The sequence below is a fragment of the Corvus brachyrhynchos genome, unplaced genomic scaffold (genome assembly GCF_000691975.1).
Source record: "Corvus brachyrhynchos isolate BGI_N302 unplaced genomic scaffold, ASM69197v1 scaffold65, whole genome shotgun sequence".
NCBI lineage: Eukaryota > Metazoa > Chordata > Aves > Passeriformes > Corvidae > Corvus > Corvus brachyrhynchos.
Genome location: NW_008238365.1, coordinates 479,027 through 494,858, shown reverse-complemented (window position 1 = coordinate 494,858; position 15,832 = coordinate 479,027). Strand labels below are relative to the sequence as shown.

At 53.7% G+C, this 15,832-nt stretch overlaps 2 protein-coding genes across 2 annotated transcripts; one reads left to right on the top strand and one right to left on the bottom strand.

Annotated features, from left to right (window-relative positions):
- Positions 1-616: 616 nt before the first annotated feature.
- Positions 617-7,519, top strand: NUDC (nuclear distribution C, dynein complex regulator). Its single transcript, XM_017736091.1, has 9 exons — positions 617-628; positions 851-1,003; positions 2,415-2,615; positions 2,923-3,006; positions 3,392-3,505; positions 3,911-4,105; positions 4,680-4,763; positions 4,854-4,972; positions 6,641-7,519. Exons 1-9 carry the CDS (start codon positions 617-619, stop codon positions 6,690-6,692), a joined length of 1,014 nt encoding a protein of 337 aa, XP_017591580.1. The 3' UTR covers positions 6,693-7,519.
- A 3,561-nt stretch (positions 7,520-11,080) lies between these two features.
- Positions 11,081-15,827, bottom strand: KDF1 (keratinocyte differentiation factor 1; the record flags this gene model as incomplete). The annotated part of the gene is made up of 3 exons (XM_017736090.1): positions 11,081-13,391; positions 13,917-13,991; positions 14,879-15,827. Coding segments are annotated over 3 exons (1,107 nt in total), but the record flags the coding sequence as incomplete, so codon positions are not given.
- Between the last annotated feature and the right edge of the window lie 5 nt (positions 15,828-15,832).

Sequence of the window (15,832 nt, the reverse complement as noted above, 5' to 3'; positions counted from 1 at the left end):
GAGGCGCCGCGGCACCCTCACCGTGGCCCCGCCCCCTGGCCCCGGCGCCTCCGGGCTTCCCTGAGCTCCCCCGGGCCTTCCCGGAGGGTTCCGGGTGCGCGGGCAGTGCCCGTGATGGGTCACAGCGGGGCAAAGCACCACAGGGCAGGATCGATCTCCCCCGCTCACCCTCCCAGCGCAAGCACCGGCCCCGTGAGAGCTGCCCGTGGTCGGGGATCCCCTCGTGCTCAGGGGTGTGCCCGCCCTGATGCCCCTGGCTGGCGGCTCCACATCCAGGCGCTGACCTGCAGCAGGGCTGGAGCGTGTGGGAGCATCCCACCCACATCCCCCGCACAAATAATTTTTTAAAAAATGGTCCTGTAACGGCCCCTCGTGTTGTAGCAAGAATTCTGACTGAAACACCCTCGGGACAGAATTCCTGGGAAATAAAGATCAGCCAAGGTCAAGGAGAAGTTCGAGGTTTCCAGAGGGAGTTTGAAGGTGGTGGTTCATTCATTGGTGATCCCTGACAGCTGCAAAAATAAGGAGTTGGCATGCTTTTAGGTGTGCCAAGCAGCAAACTATGGTCTATATATATCTATATATATATACACACATCCATATTTAAGATATAGGCATGTATGCATGTGTAAATCCATTCCTGCCCCAGATAACAGCTCGGGGTATGGGAGCAGGACCTGAGAATAAACTGCTGCCTTTCTTCGTGCAAACACTCAAATGCCTCTTCTGCAAACTGGGAATCCAGGGGCTGGATCTCCACAACGGAGTGTTTTCCTCAGGCAGTGGTCACGGGGCTGATTCCAGGGCCACAGCCACAGATAGGGAGGACAAAGGATAAAGGCTGCTCCAGAGACACGAGGTGACTTGGGGTGACCTGGCCTCATTGCTCCTTTTCTCTCCACCCTCTCCCTGTTCCCTGCCCCAGCTCGTGAACACCTTCTTCAGCTTCCTGAGGAGGAAGACGGATTTCTTCACCGGGGGAGAGGACGGAGTAGCAGAGAAGGTAAAAAACAAATCCTCAGGCCTTTAACTCTTCTTCCTTCCATCCCACCCGTGTCTGTGCCGTGCCAAGAGTCCCCTGCTTGAGCAGCTCCCAGCAGTTGGGCACACGTGGGCACCAGCAGCTCCTGAGGGAAGGAAACCCAGAGGTGCCCCAGTCCGAGTTGAGGAGCACACAGTTCCCTGCTGGGATGGTGGCACAGTGCAGGGTTTTTGCCAGGCTCTGGCCAAAGGCTTGTTTGGAAAGCAAACCTGCCAGACACACTGACTTAACGGTGCCACAGCAGGTGATAAGCCCGGGTTACCTTGTTTGCTCAGCTCAGAAAAGGCACAAAGTCCTCGGCTCTGCACATGCAGCTGCCCCTCGGATCAGGCTGGGGAGCCTGGATGGAGCATCCCCGGTCCTGCAGGGAGCCCTCACTGGAACTGGAGGGGCTTTAAGGTCCTTTCAACCCCAAACATTCTGTGATTCTCTGAAATAAGAAAGGTGAACCCTACTGTCATTTTTCTTAGAGTAGAGAGCAAATGTCCCCCTGTTCCTGGAGGCTGTGTGATCCCACCTGCGTGGCAGTTCAGAGTGCCTGGCTACTGTCCTTGGCAAACCTGTGCCTGTAAGAGAAAGGTGATATATATAAATACATTTTCCCCCTCTAATTCCTTTCTGAGGATCTGTCTCTGTTATTTTCTGGGGCAGACCTCAGCTCACCTACGTGCTGCTCTGCACAGCACCCCGGCCTTATCGACCCTGGGGCAATTCTCTGGCTCCCTGCCTATGTACTCAGCTTTCCCGCTGAGCACGCGGCCCTTGGCATCAGAGACCTTGGGATTTTGCCTCCCAGAGTCACAACAACCTTTGGAGAATTGGAAGTGAGGCTGAAACAAAAGATTTGTGGAGGAACTCACCCCTCAGTGTAAAAACGCAGGGGTGTTTCAAGCTTTTCTCCTCTAAATCATGGCACTGACACTCCATCTGGAGAAAAGCCCAGGCGTGGGAAAGGTCAGAAGTAGGTAAAAAAGTTGGATCTGGTGTGTCCAATTGTCCTGGATGTATGGAGTAGCTTCAGGTGGCTGGGTCGGGCATCAGCTCATCCTGCTGGAATTGCACAAAGGACAAAATGAGTGGAGAATTTTTATTTCAGTGTTACCTCCTGGAAACTCCTGTGTAACTAGCAAGGGCTACATTTAAATATTCTGAATTTTCTCTTTCTCCTCTCTTTTCACTTCCTCCTCTGTTTTTTTGAATTGAAAAAAATCTCTGGATTTTCAGTCAAAAAAACCGAGTGACGATGAAGGGGAAAGTCACAACATCTGTGTAACCTAACAGGTGTTCTCATGCTCCTCAGGAGACCACGTTGGCTTGGTTCAGGCTTGAAATGGATGGTATTTTTTTAACCCCCTGTGTCCCTGTCCCTCAGCTGATCACAGAGGCCTTCAGCCACCACAACAAGCTGGCGCAGAAGGAGCGCAAGGAGAAGAAGGCGCGCCAGGAGGCCGAGCGGCGCGAGAAGGCCGAGCGCGCTGCCCGGCTGGCCAAGGAGAGGCAGGAGGCCAACGAGCCACGCATCAAGGAGCTCACAGATGAGGAGGCAGAAAGGCTGCAGCTCGAGATCAACCAGGTGAGAGCCGTGTCAGGGATCTGCAGGTGCACCTTTGTCCTCCCCGTGGCTGTGAGGGGTTAGGACGGCCCAGGCTCGTTCTTTGTCCAAGTGGGAGGACAAAGGGAATCTTCCCCTTGGCAGTACCTCTTTCCTGTGCCTTTTCTAAGGGCTGAGAGTTGCCTGTTTTCGAAGTGTGGGATGCAGTGAGTGGTGCTCTTCAGCTGGAGCTGAAAGGCTGAGGCCATCTAGTGCCAGCTCAGGAAGTGACACGAAATGCCAGCTCTTGGCTGAGCGTGGTCCTTCTCTTCCTTCTCTTTTCAAACAGAAGAAAGAGGCACAAGGGCAGGGTAACGGTGTCCCAGTGAAACCCTCGGAGGAGGAAGGTGAATCTTCAGATTCCAACAAACAGGTAAAACTCGTCTGGGGATATTTTAGAATCATGGCATGGTTTGGGTTGGAAAGGACCTTAAAGCTCGTCCCGTTCCACCCCCTGCCATGACACCTCCCAGTACACCAGGTTGCTCCAAGCCCTGTCCAAAATACACACTTTAAAAATACAAATTAGAAAATTTGGCTTAAAAAATACACACTTAATTCCTAAATGTGCCAGTGCAGAGGGCTTTTTGGTTTTTTTTTCTTGTAGTCATGTTTTAACAGAAGCAGCTATTCATTTTTGGGCTAAATTTAAGTGGATATAAAATACAAACAACTGACCTGCAATACTTATAAAACCCAAGAACTGTTGTTACAGTGGAAACTGGAAAAGCTTCTTTCTTTACACTTGAATTGCTTAGGGAACAGATGATGAAGAGGAAGATGAGAAGGATAAAGGAAAACTTAAACCCAACTCTGGCAATGGAGCTGACCTTCCAAATTATAGATGGACACAGACTCTTTCAGAATTGGATGTAAGTAGTGCTTTATGACCAGGATCTGAGGAATCTGAGGCAATAAGAGCGGGTGCTGGTAAGAGATGAAGCCAATTCCCTGTGTCTCAGTTGCCTCTGGAAGTTTGCTGGAAACAGCAGTGTTTCAGTAGCTGGGGGAGAGCTTCATAACTCAGTAAAATTACCAGGAGCTGTAGTTTGCCAGATTTTGGTCTTGGTTTAACCAGGCATTAAAATCTGCTTCCCTTTTTATGGTCCCTTCCTTTCACCTCCCGCTCCCTCAGAATCTCAAGGAAAATAGTCCCTGCTCTGTCTGACTCCGGTGAAACCAAGGCACAAAGGCTTGGAACACTTGGAACAGCAGCATGGGAGGGTAAGGAGGGATTTCCCTGCCCAGCTCCTCAGATCTGCTCCTTTTTGCTGCAGCTGGCCATCCCCTTCAAGGTGAGCTTCAGGCTGAAGGGCAAGGACGTGGTGGTCGACATCCAGAGGCGCCGCCTCAAGGTTGGCCTCAAGGGCCATGCTCCTGTCATTGATGGGGAGCTCTTCAATGAGGTCAAGGTGGAGGAGAGCTCCTGGCTCATTGAGGATGGTAAAACAGTCACCGTGCACCTGGAGAAGGTAAAGCAGGATGGGCTGGGCAGGATTCAGGCTTGGCTGCCTCTTCTGGGCTCTCAGCTGAAACAGAACCGCCGTGGTTGTCCTGGGTACAGTGGCAGTGGTGCCACTGGTAGTGGGGTATTTAAGTTCCCCCATCTTCAGCCTAATTTTGTGCTATTCCAGGATATCCAATGGATTTCTCAGCAGTTCAGGAAAGGCTGGAAGGAAATCAGTCATTTTGAAGTTGTCCCTTAGTGTGTTTTGACATCTGTTAGTGACATGAAAATCCAGGGACAGACCTTCTTGTGTCCCTTCTTGTGTCCCCTCTGGGCCTCTCCAGATGGTTTGTTGTAATCTCATTTATGTCATGCCAAACAGGACATCTGACATTCTCTCAGATCTCCCAGCTGTGAAAATTTAGGCTGCCTAAAGTCATTTGAAACAAAAATACTCTTTATCTATGTTCAGATTTTACTGATGTTTGGAAAACTGCCAAATAAAGTTTGATTCCATCCTTTTTTTCCTGTGACTGAGACTTAGAAACCCTAGAACAAGTCCAAGAAAAATAAACTGGTTTTGCTTCTTCATCCTCTAGATCAACAAGATGGAGTGGTGGAACAAACTGGTCTCCACAGACCCAGAAATCAACACCAAGAAAATTAATCCAGAGAACTCAAAGGTAAGATTTCTCCTGTTTTACGGGACGGAGCCTGCTCAGAAATTACCTCACTTGAGCCCAGAGTTGTTCCAATTTGGATCTTGCTTTCAGCTGTCAGACCTGGACAGCGAAACTCGCAGCATGGTGGAGAAGATGATGTATGACCAACGACAGAAATCCATGGGCCTGCCCACCTCTGATGAACAGAAGAAGCAGGATATTTTGAAAAAGTGGGTACAGCTCGTTCCTTTGCATGGTTTTGCCTTCCCAAGCCCCTTCTCCTCTTCCTCTCTGGCACAAATCAGTGAACAGAGAGCAGCTTGGCCTTCAGTCCTACCCATGCTCACATCTGCACAGTCACTGTATTGTTGGCCAAGCACCAGTGTCTGTAAAAGCCTTGAGGGGCTAGAAAGCCTAATGGGAAAATCTGGGGATGGCCTAGCTCTGGAATTGTCTTAATCTGCTGATTTCAAGTCCAGAAGGCAGTTTAGAACTGGAGGTGCCATCTCTGCTGAACTTTAACATGGTCTTAATTGGTGTCTAATCTATCTCCCTCGGTAGCCCAGCTAATCACCCCTCCCTCCACTTGCCCCCAGACAGCTGTCCCCAAGCCGCTTTTATGGCTTTATTGCCCTGTTTGGCATAAATGCCCTGTGGCAGGGAAATGACTCCTGGAGCTTCCAAGGCCGTTTGGGAAGGTGTGGAGGTAATTCTGGGTCATGCAGCTTCTTCAGGAAGCGCAGCCCCACACCTTATCTCTGGGTGGAGGATTGCTGTGGCTGACCTGACTCTGTGCTTCCCTTGGCTTTATCTGTAGTGCCAGAGCTTCTCCGTGAAGCTGAGTGGCTTTGACCAGAGCAGAGCCCAGGCTTCCCTAGTGCCTGGTGATCAGTGGGGTGGGAAGTTCCCTCTGCCCCCAGGAAGCCACATGCAGGACACCTCCCTGGCAGGGTCACTTGTTTGGTGCTCTGGAAGTTTGGCTGGCAGAGGATGGAGAGGAAGTTTAGACTTTGTCCAGGGCAAAGGAGACTCAGTGACACCCATGTGGGTGCTGATCTCTGCCAGGAGCTCTCCTGGCTGCCAGACAAGGACATGATCCTCACAGCACAGATGCCCCTGGAAGTGGAAATGCTGTGGAGGCATTTCAGGGGAAACCCTGAGATGGGAACACAGAGGAGACCATGCTGCCCTTACTTCACTCTGTGTGTGAGTCCTGCACAGGGCTGTGATGTGTTGTGTCCCTTGGGAGCAGAGCAGAGGAGCCTCTGTGTGCACTGGGCACTCCTGGGCACAGGGCACTGCCCTCAGGACTTCCTGATGTGGCAGCCTCAGTCCAAATAGTCCCTGGAAGGTGTCCTTGCCCATGGCAGGGGGTTGGAACAAGATGACCTTTAAGGTCTTTTCCAACACAAACCATTCTGTGATTCCCTCTGTTGCACCTGGTTTGAAACCAGATTCCTCTGGTCATGTCTTCCCTGAGATTTTACTGTCAGAGCACTGGGATATTCCCCATATTCCCAGTAAAGCTCCAGCTGACAGGCTGGAGCTTCAATCCTAATCTGCCTTCACCATCTCCCCTCTGCCCCACAATCAGTGTCATGGCTGCTACGTGCCCAGCCCAGAGGTAACAGTTAAGGGGGTGTGTTTGGTAATTAACAACTCCCGTGTGTCTGGACTTGCTGACCTGGTAGGCTGGCAGCAGTGCTGCTCCCACTGACCCGAGGACAAGGTGCTTGTAGTCCAAGGAATGTGTCCCAAGGAGCTCAGCAGAACCCTCCCTGCTGTGGAAGCTGTGGGGTTGCAGCAAAACTCCACAGTGCAGGAAGCAGAAATCCTTCCCTCCCCAAACAGAGCTGGCTCCTGCTGACTCACCCAAACTCTCTTTGTTTTCCTTGCAGGTTCATGGAACAGCATCCAGAAATGGACTTCTCAAAGGCTAAATTCAACTGAGCTCTCCCCTTCTCCCCCCCCTCTTTCAGTCAGCCCGTTGAATGGGGCAGGATATGTATGGTTGGATATTCCTCACCTTGGGCAAGTAAAACTTCCAGCATCCCCCCACCCGAGCTTGCTGCGGAGGCACCTGCGCGGAGCCACCCTCAGCGTCCCGTGCAGCAGAAGGCAGGGCCAGAGTGCTCCAGACAGAGCCATTTGCCACAATTCCCAAGGGCCAGTGAGGAGAGAAGGAGGGGTTAGAGCAAAAAAGGGTGTTTTTAGGGCTGAGAGAGCCAGACCTGAGAGGTTTTGGGATAAATCCTTAAGGTATTGCTTCGCTTCCCTGGGCTGCGCAGAGCTGCTCATCCACACTGCCACTGGCACAGATACTCCTGAGCTCTACTCCCTCCTGCTCTCCTGCAAAAACAAGGGTCAGTTTATTTTGTAAAATAAATCTTTTTCTGCCTTCTTGGGAAGGGAAAACAGCAGTTTAAAAGCACAGCTGTTGCAGTAGAGACAGACCCTGCTTCTCCTTGCTGCCGCTCCTGTGCCAGAAGTGGGACAGCTGGAGCACTCCAGGGCTCCCAGCACAGCTGGAGAGGTCAACCTGCTGTCCTAGAGCAAGGAAAGGCTGGAGAGTCTGTGGCTGTGGGGGGGCTTTGGGGATGCTGTTGTTGCTGGGAGTGTTTGCTGCCTCTTTCCCAAGAGCCTCTCTCCCTGCTGGCGACCACGGGCATCGCCGCGTTCTGTGCGAGCTCCCGCTGACGAGTGGCATCACTCTGCATGTTCTTATCTCTGTTAAAACTGCAGTGCAACATAAAGGAACACAAGTGGAATGTCTCGGGCAGAGCGTGTGGTTTCTCTGGCAGAAGGGATCTGGGATCCAGGCTGAGAGGAGAAGGAGGAGGTGCCAAGGGGGCTCCTGTGCTTGTGCTCTCTGCAGCTGCCTGTGAATACCTCTCCAGCTCTGGACTGATCTCCCTCCCTCAGGAAGTGGCAGTGGGAGCTGTGTCTTGCTCAGGAGCGCTGCTGACCCCCATTCCCAGCTCAAACCCTCAGCTCTGCCCAGGGGTGGTTGCTCCAGGCTCTGCTCCATGGAGCAGCACATGACCATGACCCTGCCAGGAAGCCACCCTTGCCCCGGGGCTCCTTCATGCCGAGCTAACAGGGACAGTGTCAGGAAATGCTGGGCTCTATCCCAGATCCCTGCTGCTGTGGCTCTTCCCTCTGCCTCCCCCAAACATTTCCACCTCCTCCCCGAGGGATGGGCACAAACGGCTGAAAATCCTGTTTGGGCAAAGTCCGGCCTGGCACAGCACCTGGCGTGGTGGGGTTTTTGAGCAGCAGAGCACTGTTTGCTTGAAGCCTCCCAGTTTTACAGGCTCTTGGGGTTAAAAAGCAGCCCCCACCCAGCAGAGCAGTGACGAGGGTGAGCAAGGACCCAGACTGGGGCAGCTGGCTCTGGAGTGCTCTGGCCCAGATCTTCCTGCTTGTTTGTCTTACAAATTACCCTACACCCACCTGCCTGTGTGTGCTTTGGCCCCGGTAAAAAGAGCAGAATCTCCTATTTTCATAAAAAAAGCCAGACTATGCTGGATTTGAAGGTTTTAGCCCCAGAATGAGCTGCCTGCCTGTCTGCACTGAACCCTGGTTTGTGGGACAGGGGAGCTGGGAGGGCTGAGCTGCTCTGGGGTGTGACAAGCTTCACCCCGTTCTCAGCTCTGTCAGTGCTGCTGCTGCTCCCTGCAGGTGCTGGTGTGGGAGGAGCAGGGCCAGGCCCAGCACCTGCAGCAGGATCCGCATCCCTCTGCCAGCCCCTCCTCAGGGACAAGCATGGGCAGGCACCAGGGCAGCCATAAACCAGCAGAGTCCACGGCACCACCCCAAGCCCAACCTGTGGGTTTGTTCTTTCCCCATTTCCTCCTCAACCCTGTGTCCTGCACCAGAACCCTGAGCCTGGCCTGGCAGCTCCTGGATCTGGGAGCATGGTGGGAGCAGCAGTCCCTGCCCTTTGGAAGTGCAGAGCTCCCTCAGTGTTCCCAGAATCCCGGGGCTCTTCTGTCCTCGGCCACTGCAGGGTCAGGCTGGTGTGAGCCACGGCAGCGTTTGGGGTAATAACTGGGAAATCCCAGATTTGCTGGTTCTGGTGGCAGCTGAGAGAGGACAGAGGAAAGGCAGTGTCAGGAACCCCCAGGGAAGCTGGGGGAGAGATGTTGGGAGGAAGGAGTGTCCCTCGGCCTTTCAGGGAGATCAAGGAAAAGGCAAACAGCGCTGGGAGAATGGGCCCTGCTGTTTCAACCCTGTGGAGGAGGTGAATGGCCGGGGCCGTGTTTGTGAACCGTGGCTGATCCCAGAGCTGCCCCTGGACTTCGTCCCCTCGGCCAGCGGAACAGAAGGTGTTTCACCGACGGCCTTGTCCTCCGCAAACACCCCCTGCCACCACCGTCCCCAGGCCAAGGTGAATCGGGAGCACCCTTTTGCCTCCTAAGGCAGCTTCCCTTGGGATAAACCCTGCGGGCTCCGAGCAGCTGCTCGAGGCTTGAGGAAGGCAAAGCCCCCCCTGCTCTGAGTCCCTGGGGACCACGGAGCGTGGCCGTGTCCCGGTGCCCACGGCAGGGAAGCGCTGAGCACCACCAGGAGCGCTGGGATCCAAACCGTGCGAACGCATCCTCGTGGTGATGGCAGGGCCCCCGCAGACCGGGAAGGGCGGCGCTGGACGGTGACGGGTCGCGAAGGGCCTTTTGCCTTCCCTACCTGTGTCAGGCCCCTGGAGAAGCCGCTCCGCTGCTGCCACCAGCCGGAGGGCAGAGCCCGGAGCGCCTCACCTGCCCAGGGCCCCTGCCCACCTCCTGCGAAAGCAAGGCCTTGCAGGCACAACAGGCTCTGCAGACAGCTTTCCATAGGGTAAACTTTTCCCCAGCCGTTTGTTTGTTTTTTCTTTAACAGCAGCTCCTGGCTTAGGTTTTATTAATGAGTATTGCAGCTCAGAGCATTCGGGAAATGTCCCAGACTGCAGGACTGCTTTGGGAAGAGCAATGGAACAGCAAAACCCCAAGGAGGGAAACAGGAACAGCGAGTATTGGATGTTACTGCATAGTTTTAGGAGGAGGCTCAGCTACTCTGTTACTGCAAGGGCCAGGCTGTGAGGAATCAGGGTCCATCCATCTGATCCTAATGCCTAAGCCACGCTGAAATAAATAATTCAGCAGCTCAGGGTGTGGATGTGGAACTTCTTTAACACTCCTGCAGCCATTCCCTGCAGAGTTCCCGAGCTTCCTTAACTCGATCCCAGGGAGCCGCGGGATGGCTCGGGCTGGGCAGGACAGGGATCCCTCTGAGGTCACAGAGCATGGCAAGGACCCATAAAAGTGGGAGTCTCTGGAGACTCTCCTGGCAAAACCAAGCCCAATAAAACCAAACAGTGTACTCAGGAAAAGCCAGGTGCTGAGTCAGGCTCCCAGAAGGAAGCACCTATGTGAGAAAACACATCCACAGGTGTGTGGCCAGGTAAAGGCTCTCCTGTTTGTGAGATCTCCACTTGGGCAACCGAGTCAGATCACTCAGCAGAACACTCAGCACTAATGCTCAGAGCAAAAACCACTCCAGCAAGAGCCAAGACGGCTTCATCCACAGCAAACAACATCCTGCAGACAAAAACCCCGTGGATTCATTCCGTGTGTGGATGTGAGCAAGGAAACCCCTGGCTCATGCAGCAAACTCCAAAGGGAAGCTGCTGAACACAACAGGGCTGACAGGCCCCACCCAGCTGTTCTGAGGGCTCCAGACACAAAAACACCTCCAGAGACCCTTCCCAGCCGAGAGAAGGCAGCATTTACCTGTTCATGGCTCTGAAATCCTCCCAGAAAACACACCCTGGTCCTGTGCACCAGAGGGAAACCCCCCCACAGCCCCTGCCCCAGGAGGGCGAGGGAAGGTCAGTGGCCAGGAATGGAGCCCAGCAGGTTATCCTGGGATTTGCACTGAAATTGGAAAGTGCAGAACTGGTCCTTCAAGTCACAGGGTCAGACCAACCTCCGTCCCTGAGCTGATCCTGCCCCTCCATCGGGGCCACTCTGGAGCAAATCCCACATTTCCTACCATGAGCTGGTGACATCACAGGGACAACACAGAAATTCTCCCCCCCGGCTCAGGTTTTCCAGAGCTCAGTTCCAGCATCACCACTCAGGGAAGGTCCAGGTTTCCCTGCATGTCAGCAAGCACTTCCCCAGAGGCTCCTTCATTTGCATCCAGACACCAGCCCAGCATTCAGGATCCCCCTGGAGCTACCAAATGGATGAAAATATCTTTGTCCATCTGGGAAAGCGGGAATCAGCCACCCCCTGTGCAACCCCCAACCCAGGATCCCCAAGGTGATGAAAACAGGAATGTAAAAGTCACAGCACAGGTAAAGAGCACAACTTTTACTTTATAAAAAAGACCAAACCAGAACATTTAAGGCCGATGAGTGCAAAAGAATCCCATAAGACATCACAGGTGAACCAGCTTCAGGGACCATCGAGTCGACAGTCTTCCTCTTAGTGAGGTTTTGGGGGGCCTGGGGGTTTTTTTTTGCTAGTTTAATCCGCACACGCTCACTCTCCATACCCAGACTAGACACTAAAAATGTGCATTTGCTCTGTACCAGTGACTGCAGCTCGTTGTAAGCCCAGCTCACCCCTCGTCTCCAGAGCACAGCCCACAGAGCTGTGTCAGCGTGACCCGTGTGACACCTCAGTGCACAGCTTGGAGGACACTTGTCCAAACAACAATGTACAAACCCCGTGAGAAGCAGAAGCCAAGCGGGTCCCTCAGGATGGGGAGCATTTGGAAGGAGATGACCTCACACAGCTCCCCTGGGAGTCCCAGCCTGGCCTTGCTTCAAGTCGTTTCCTTGTATAAACTCAATTTCTCATAAACCAACTGCTTTAAACACAAAGCAGGGAGGGGAAGCCAAATCCCAGGCTCAGTCTCTTCCCTTTATCTTCGAAATATCTCTTTCTGTCAGTGTCTCCAGGTGTGGTTGCAGTAATGCCCCTGATTTCCAGAAGCACGCTCTGAAAAGAGCCAGTGGTTTACAAAAACAGGCTCTAACAGGGACCAAAACTGTCCATTTCAAAGGGCTTTGGCCTTTTAAAGAAGCCTGAGAGCTCATGAGAGGAATTAAATCCTTCCTCCCTGCCCAAACCTCTGAAGAGCAATCACAGGCTATAAAATACAGGCACATTTCAGTTCAACTAAGGCACATTTCAGTTCAACTAAGGCACAAAACCATGGTCCACACCAAAGCCCAGGGCCTGTCTGGGTTCCCCTCTCCCCAAAATCCAGTGGGTGTGTTTATCCTATGGCTGGTAAAATCAGTGAAGCATTTCCTACTCATGTCCAAGGGCACCCAAATCTCCAAACAAGTCCCATGGCTTGACATGTTTACTTTGTGATAAACAACCAAGTGGCAACACCACAGATTCACCTTCCTCCTGCTGCAGCCCTCAAGGTCACCTGGCACTGTGCCCTCAGGACAGCAGTGCCCCATCTCCTGGTCTCCACTGCCTGCTGGAGAGGGGCAAAGGGAAGGACAAGGTGCTGAGTGCCCACAGGGAAAGGAAAGGACCAGCAGTGCCTCACAAACCCTCTGGAGACACTCGCAGGAGCCTTTCCTTTCAAAGCAAACCACTTTTAGGGGATTTTCTAGCAGAACAGGCAAACAGCCCAGTTCTGAACCACAAGAAGTTAGGGGTGAATCAAGTATTCCCCTCACCTGCCACAGTCCCAGTTCCAGGCTCTCCCAGGAGAAACGTGGAGGGCTTGGCAGAGGAGTGAGGAAGAACTGCTGGCAGGCAAGTCCCAGTGTGTGCTCCTGGGAATGCCTCACCCCCAGGGTTCACTTCAGGCTGGCAGAACTGATCCCCAGGGTCTGCTCATGGAGGGGGCAGCTGAGCAGCCATCCCACCCCCAGCACTGGCACTGGCTCAGGAGATGAGCCAAGAGGCCTAAAATTAAATGAACTCCATAAACCTGAACCTTCTCCTCACGAGGCAGCAGGAGATGACACCAAGGGTCAGCAGGGAAAGGCAGATCTGGCTACTCAAAACAGCATGGGCAGAAGACTTTGGGTTTGTGGGACCAACACAGGCACTTTAAATAGATTTGGGTCCCTACAGAGAGATTTGGGTCCCTAGAGAGCAGGATCTCAGCCTGCAGCTCAACATCAGCACCAGCACAGAGACACCCTGTAGTTATTCCCTATCAAAGTTCACTCAGGCAATGCCAGGAAGCAAGAACTGTACAACAGATCCTCAAAGCAGGGAAAGGGCTGAGCCACTGAGGCTGCTGGAGCTAAATGTGATTTACAGAAATCCCAGGCACAAGTTATCTGCTACTTCCTTGTCCATCTTCTCCTCCCTGGGCACACATTCCTCCTCCCAAGTTCATTAGCTCTGCAGTTTGCTTCCTTGATTGTCCAAAAAAACCAAAAATATCCAGTGAAATTCAGACAGCAGAAGGAATCTGGCCTCAATAAGGATCAGGGTAGATTGGGAAAAAAAAAACCAAACGTGGCACAGCCCCACTCCATATGGAAAGAGGAGAACTGTGAGTGCAGCAAAGCCCTGGAATGCCTCCCTGCTGCTCGGGTCCTTTAGCAATACACCTGCAGCAGAGGTGCCCCAGACGAGTCAGTCTCTGTGTCTTGGAAAGAGGAATCTCTGCTGGTTGGACAGCCTTGGGGAGGAAAGAGAAGAGATGGAGCCGTTAGCCCAGGTGGAGCACAGCAGCCTGGCCGTGGGCAAGGAGCTGCACAAAAAGGCTTTGTGTACCATGAGGGAGGAGAAAGCCACACAAAGCCATGGCAGGGAACAGCCCTGCCTGCATTGCAGCCATCTCCCAGGACAGAGCTGTTATGCAGGAGGAAACTTGTCTTTTAGCCCTGGGCTGCTCTTTGGGAGGATCAGAGCTCGGGGACAGCCCGTCACTCTTGCCTGCTTCCCTTTTGCACAGTTCCTTTTGATCCCAGTCACACCCCAAATACAGCCCCAAACTTTGTCAAGGCGCAGAGAGACTGAGAGCTCTCAGGCCGGGTCCTGTGCAATCAACCCAGGGAGTGTCCAAGCTCCATCACTCCCGAAGCCCAGGAGCTGAGGGGAACCCGAGGAGCAGGGTCAGCTCAGCCTGTGTGGAGGGTGAGAACATGAAACAGGGGAGGTTCAGGGCACCCCCTGCAGCCCCAGCCCCGGGCAGGCGCGTTACCTGCGCTGCTGTGCCGCCTCATGTTCCTGGCCATCACATCCGCCGGCGTCTCCTCCGATATCTGCACGGCCAGCTCTGGAATGAAAACCAAGAGGGCCTGAGACAGTCAAGGATGATGTAAAAAGGATGATGTAAAGGATGATGTAAAGGATGATGTAAAGGATGACTCAGCATTAAGGATCCCCATCAGGGAGCACCCTCAGGGAACAGGAGAGGCAGAATCTGATTCTTCCCATTGCTTCCACCATTGTCCCGGTAATCTGAGCTGTGTGTCCTTAAATCCCAGGAGCAGCCTCTCTGCTAATCTGGGAAGCACAACACCCACACGGTTTCCTCTGGTACTTCTGGATATCTCCTTGCCCCCCACACTCAGCTTTTCAAGGTTTTTCTACAGGAAGCTCGATTATAACCTGCCCTGGAGCTCAGACACTTGAGGCTGCTCCCACAAGGCGGAAGTAGCAGGAGGCACTTGTGCTGTGGAACAGCCCTTCCCTCCTCTTTGCAGGGACATTCACTGTGTGGAGGAGGTCTGGGCTCTGAGGACACACTGTCACTGCAGTCTAAGGGTGGCATTAGTGAGGCAGCACATGGGAGAGAGCCAGCTGAGTAACTGGACATCCTCTGGCACAAGCAGCTCGTCTGGTCCTACCAGTTCAGTTTGACTCACGATTTTTCTGCCTCCCTTAGATGAGCACAGGCAGAATCAGCAGCAGCAGCAGCACAAACCCATCTATTGCTCAGCACAAACCTCACTGGCAGGGAAGACAGGCTCAAGAAAGCCACAGCACAGGGAGGGTGAGAAGCAGAGCTCTCCATAAGGACCTCCACTCACACAGCCCAGGAGAACAAGCCCATCCTGGGGACAGAGCAGCTTCCAGCCCTGCTCCAGTGCCACATCTCCGTGGCTTTGATAACACAGCCCTCCTGCAGCACAGCAGGGACACCCAGGGACCCCCACGTACCGTCCTGGCTGATGACCATGGACTCCAGCATCGTCTCATTCCCGCTGTCCGGCGCGTTGCCCCGGCTGGACTTCTCCTCGTGGCTCTGGCTGGCCGGGATGGAAATGTGGGGCCGGACCCTGCTCTTCCGGGTGCTGATGCGGATGATGCCTCGGACCAGCCTGCACTCGGCATCCTGCTCATCCAGGTTGTAGTCCTGAGTTATGCTGTTGATGAGGTCCGAGATCTTGTTGGTCTTCTCCAGGAAGACGGTGTCCGAGGTGCACTTGGCCAGCTCGTCGATCTGGTGGACACTGAACAGCTCCGTGAGCTTCTTGAAGATCAGGACGTCGATCTGCCTGCTGGACATGGAGCCGTTCAGCTCACTGATGTCCACGTCGGACTCGTGGAAGGAATAATACTCCTCCGAGCTCCGGTGGCTGCTGGGGAGCGGTGGCTTTTCTATGCTGTTCCTGAAGGGCTTCTCCAGCAGCTCCTTGCAGCACGAATCTGATTCCAGGTGGTGGTTGGGGTTCCTGTTTGGATAGACAGGGATGCCCTTCAGCTTCACATCTGGGTAACTGAAACTGCTGCCCATGCTGGACTTTTTGATCTGGTTCCCGTTCTTCTCAGCAGGAGAGGTGTTGGTGGGGCTGTTTGGCAGCCGCCCGTTGTAGTCTCCGTTCTTCCCATCATCCGTGGAAGTCTCAGCAGGCCCTGGATAGGGAATGCAGACACTGCAGTCCTGGAAGCAGCTCCCACACGTCACTATGCAACAGAAAACGGCCTTGTATGTGTTCCAGGCCTGAGACAGGGAGGAGCAGCAAAAGCTCTGGCTGGGGGGAGCCTCTGCTGTCCCAGAGATGAAGGTGATGGTCTCTGCCTCTCGGCCGTTGGAGTCCTTGAGCTCGGCCTTGCGCCCCTTCCTGTCCCGCATCTGCTGGGCTCTGCTGCGGCTCCCCTTTTTTCCCGGGG

Coding starts and splice junctions, on each gene's coding strand:
- NUDC (XM_017736091.1), top strand. Junction 2,616..2,922: donor TGCAGCTCGAGATCAACCAG/GTGAGAGCCGTG, acceptor CTTTTCAAACAG/AAGAAAGAGGCACAAGGGCA. Junction 4,764..4,853: donor TTAATCCAGAGAACTCAAAG/GTAAGATTTCTC, acceptor TCTTGCTTTCAG/CTGTCAGACCTGGACAGCGA.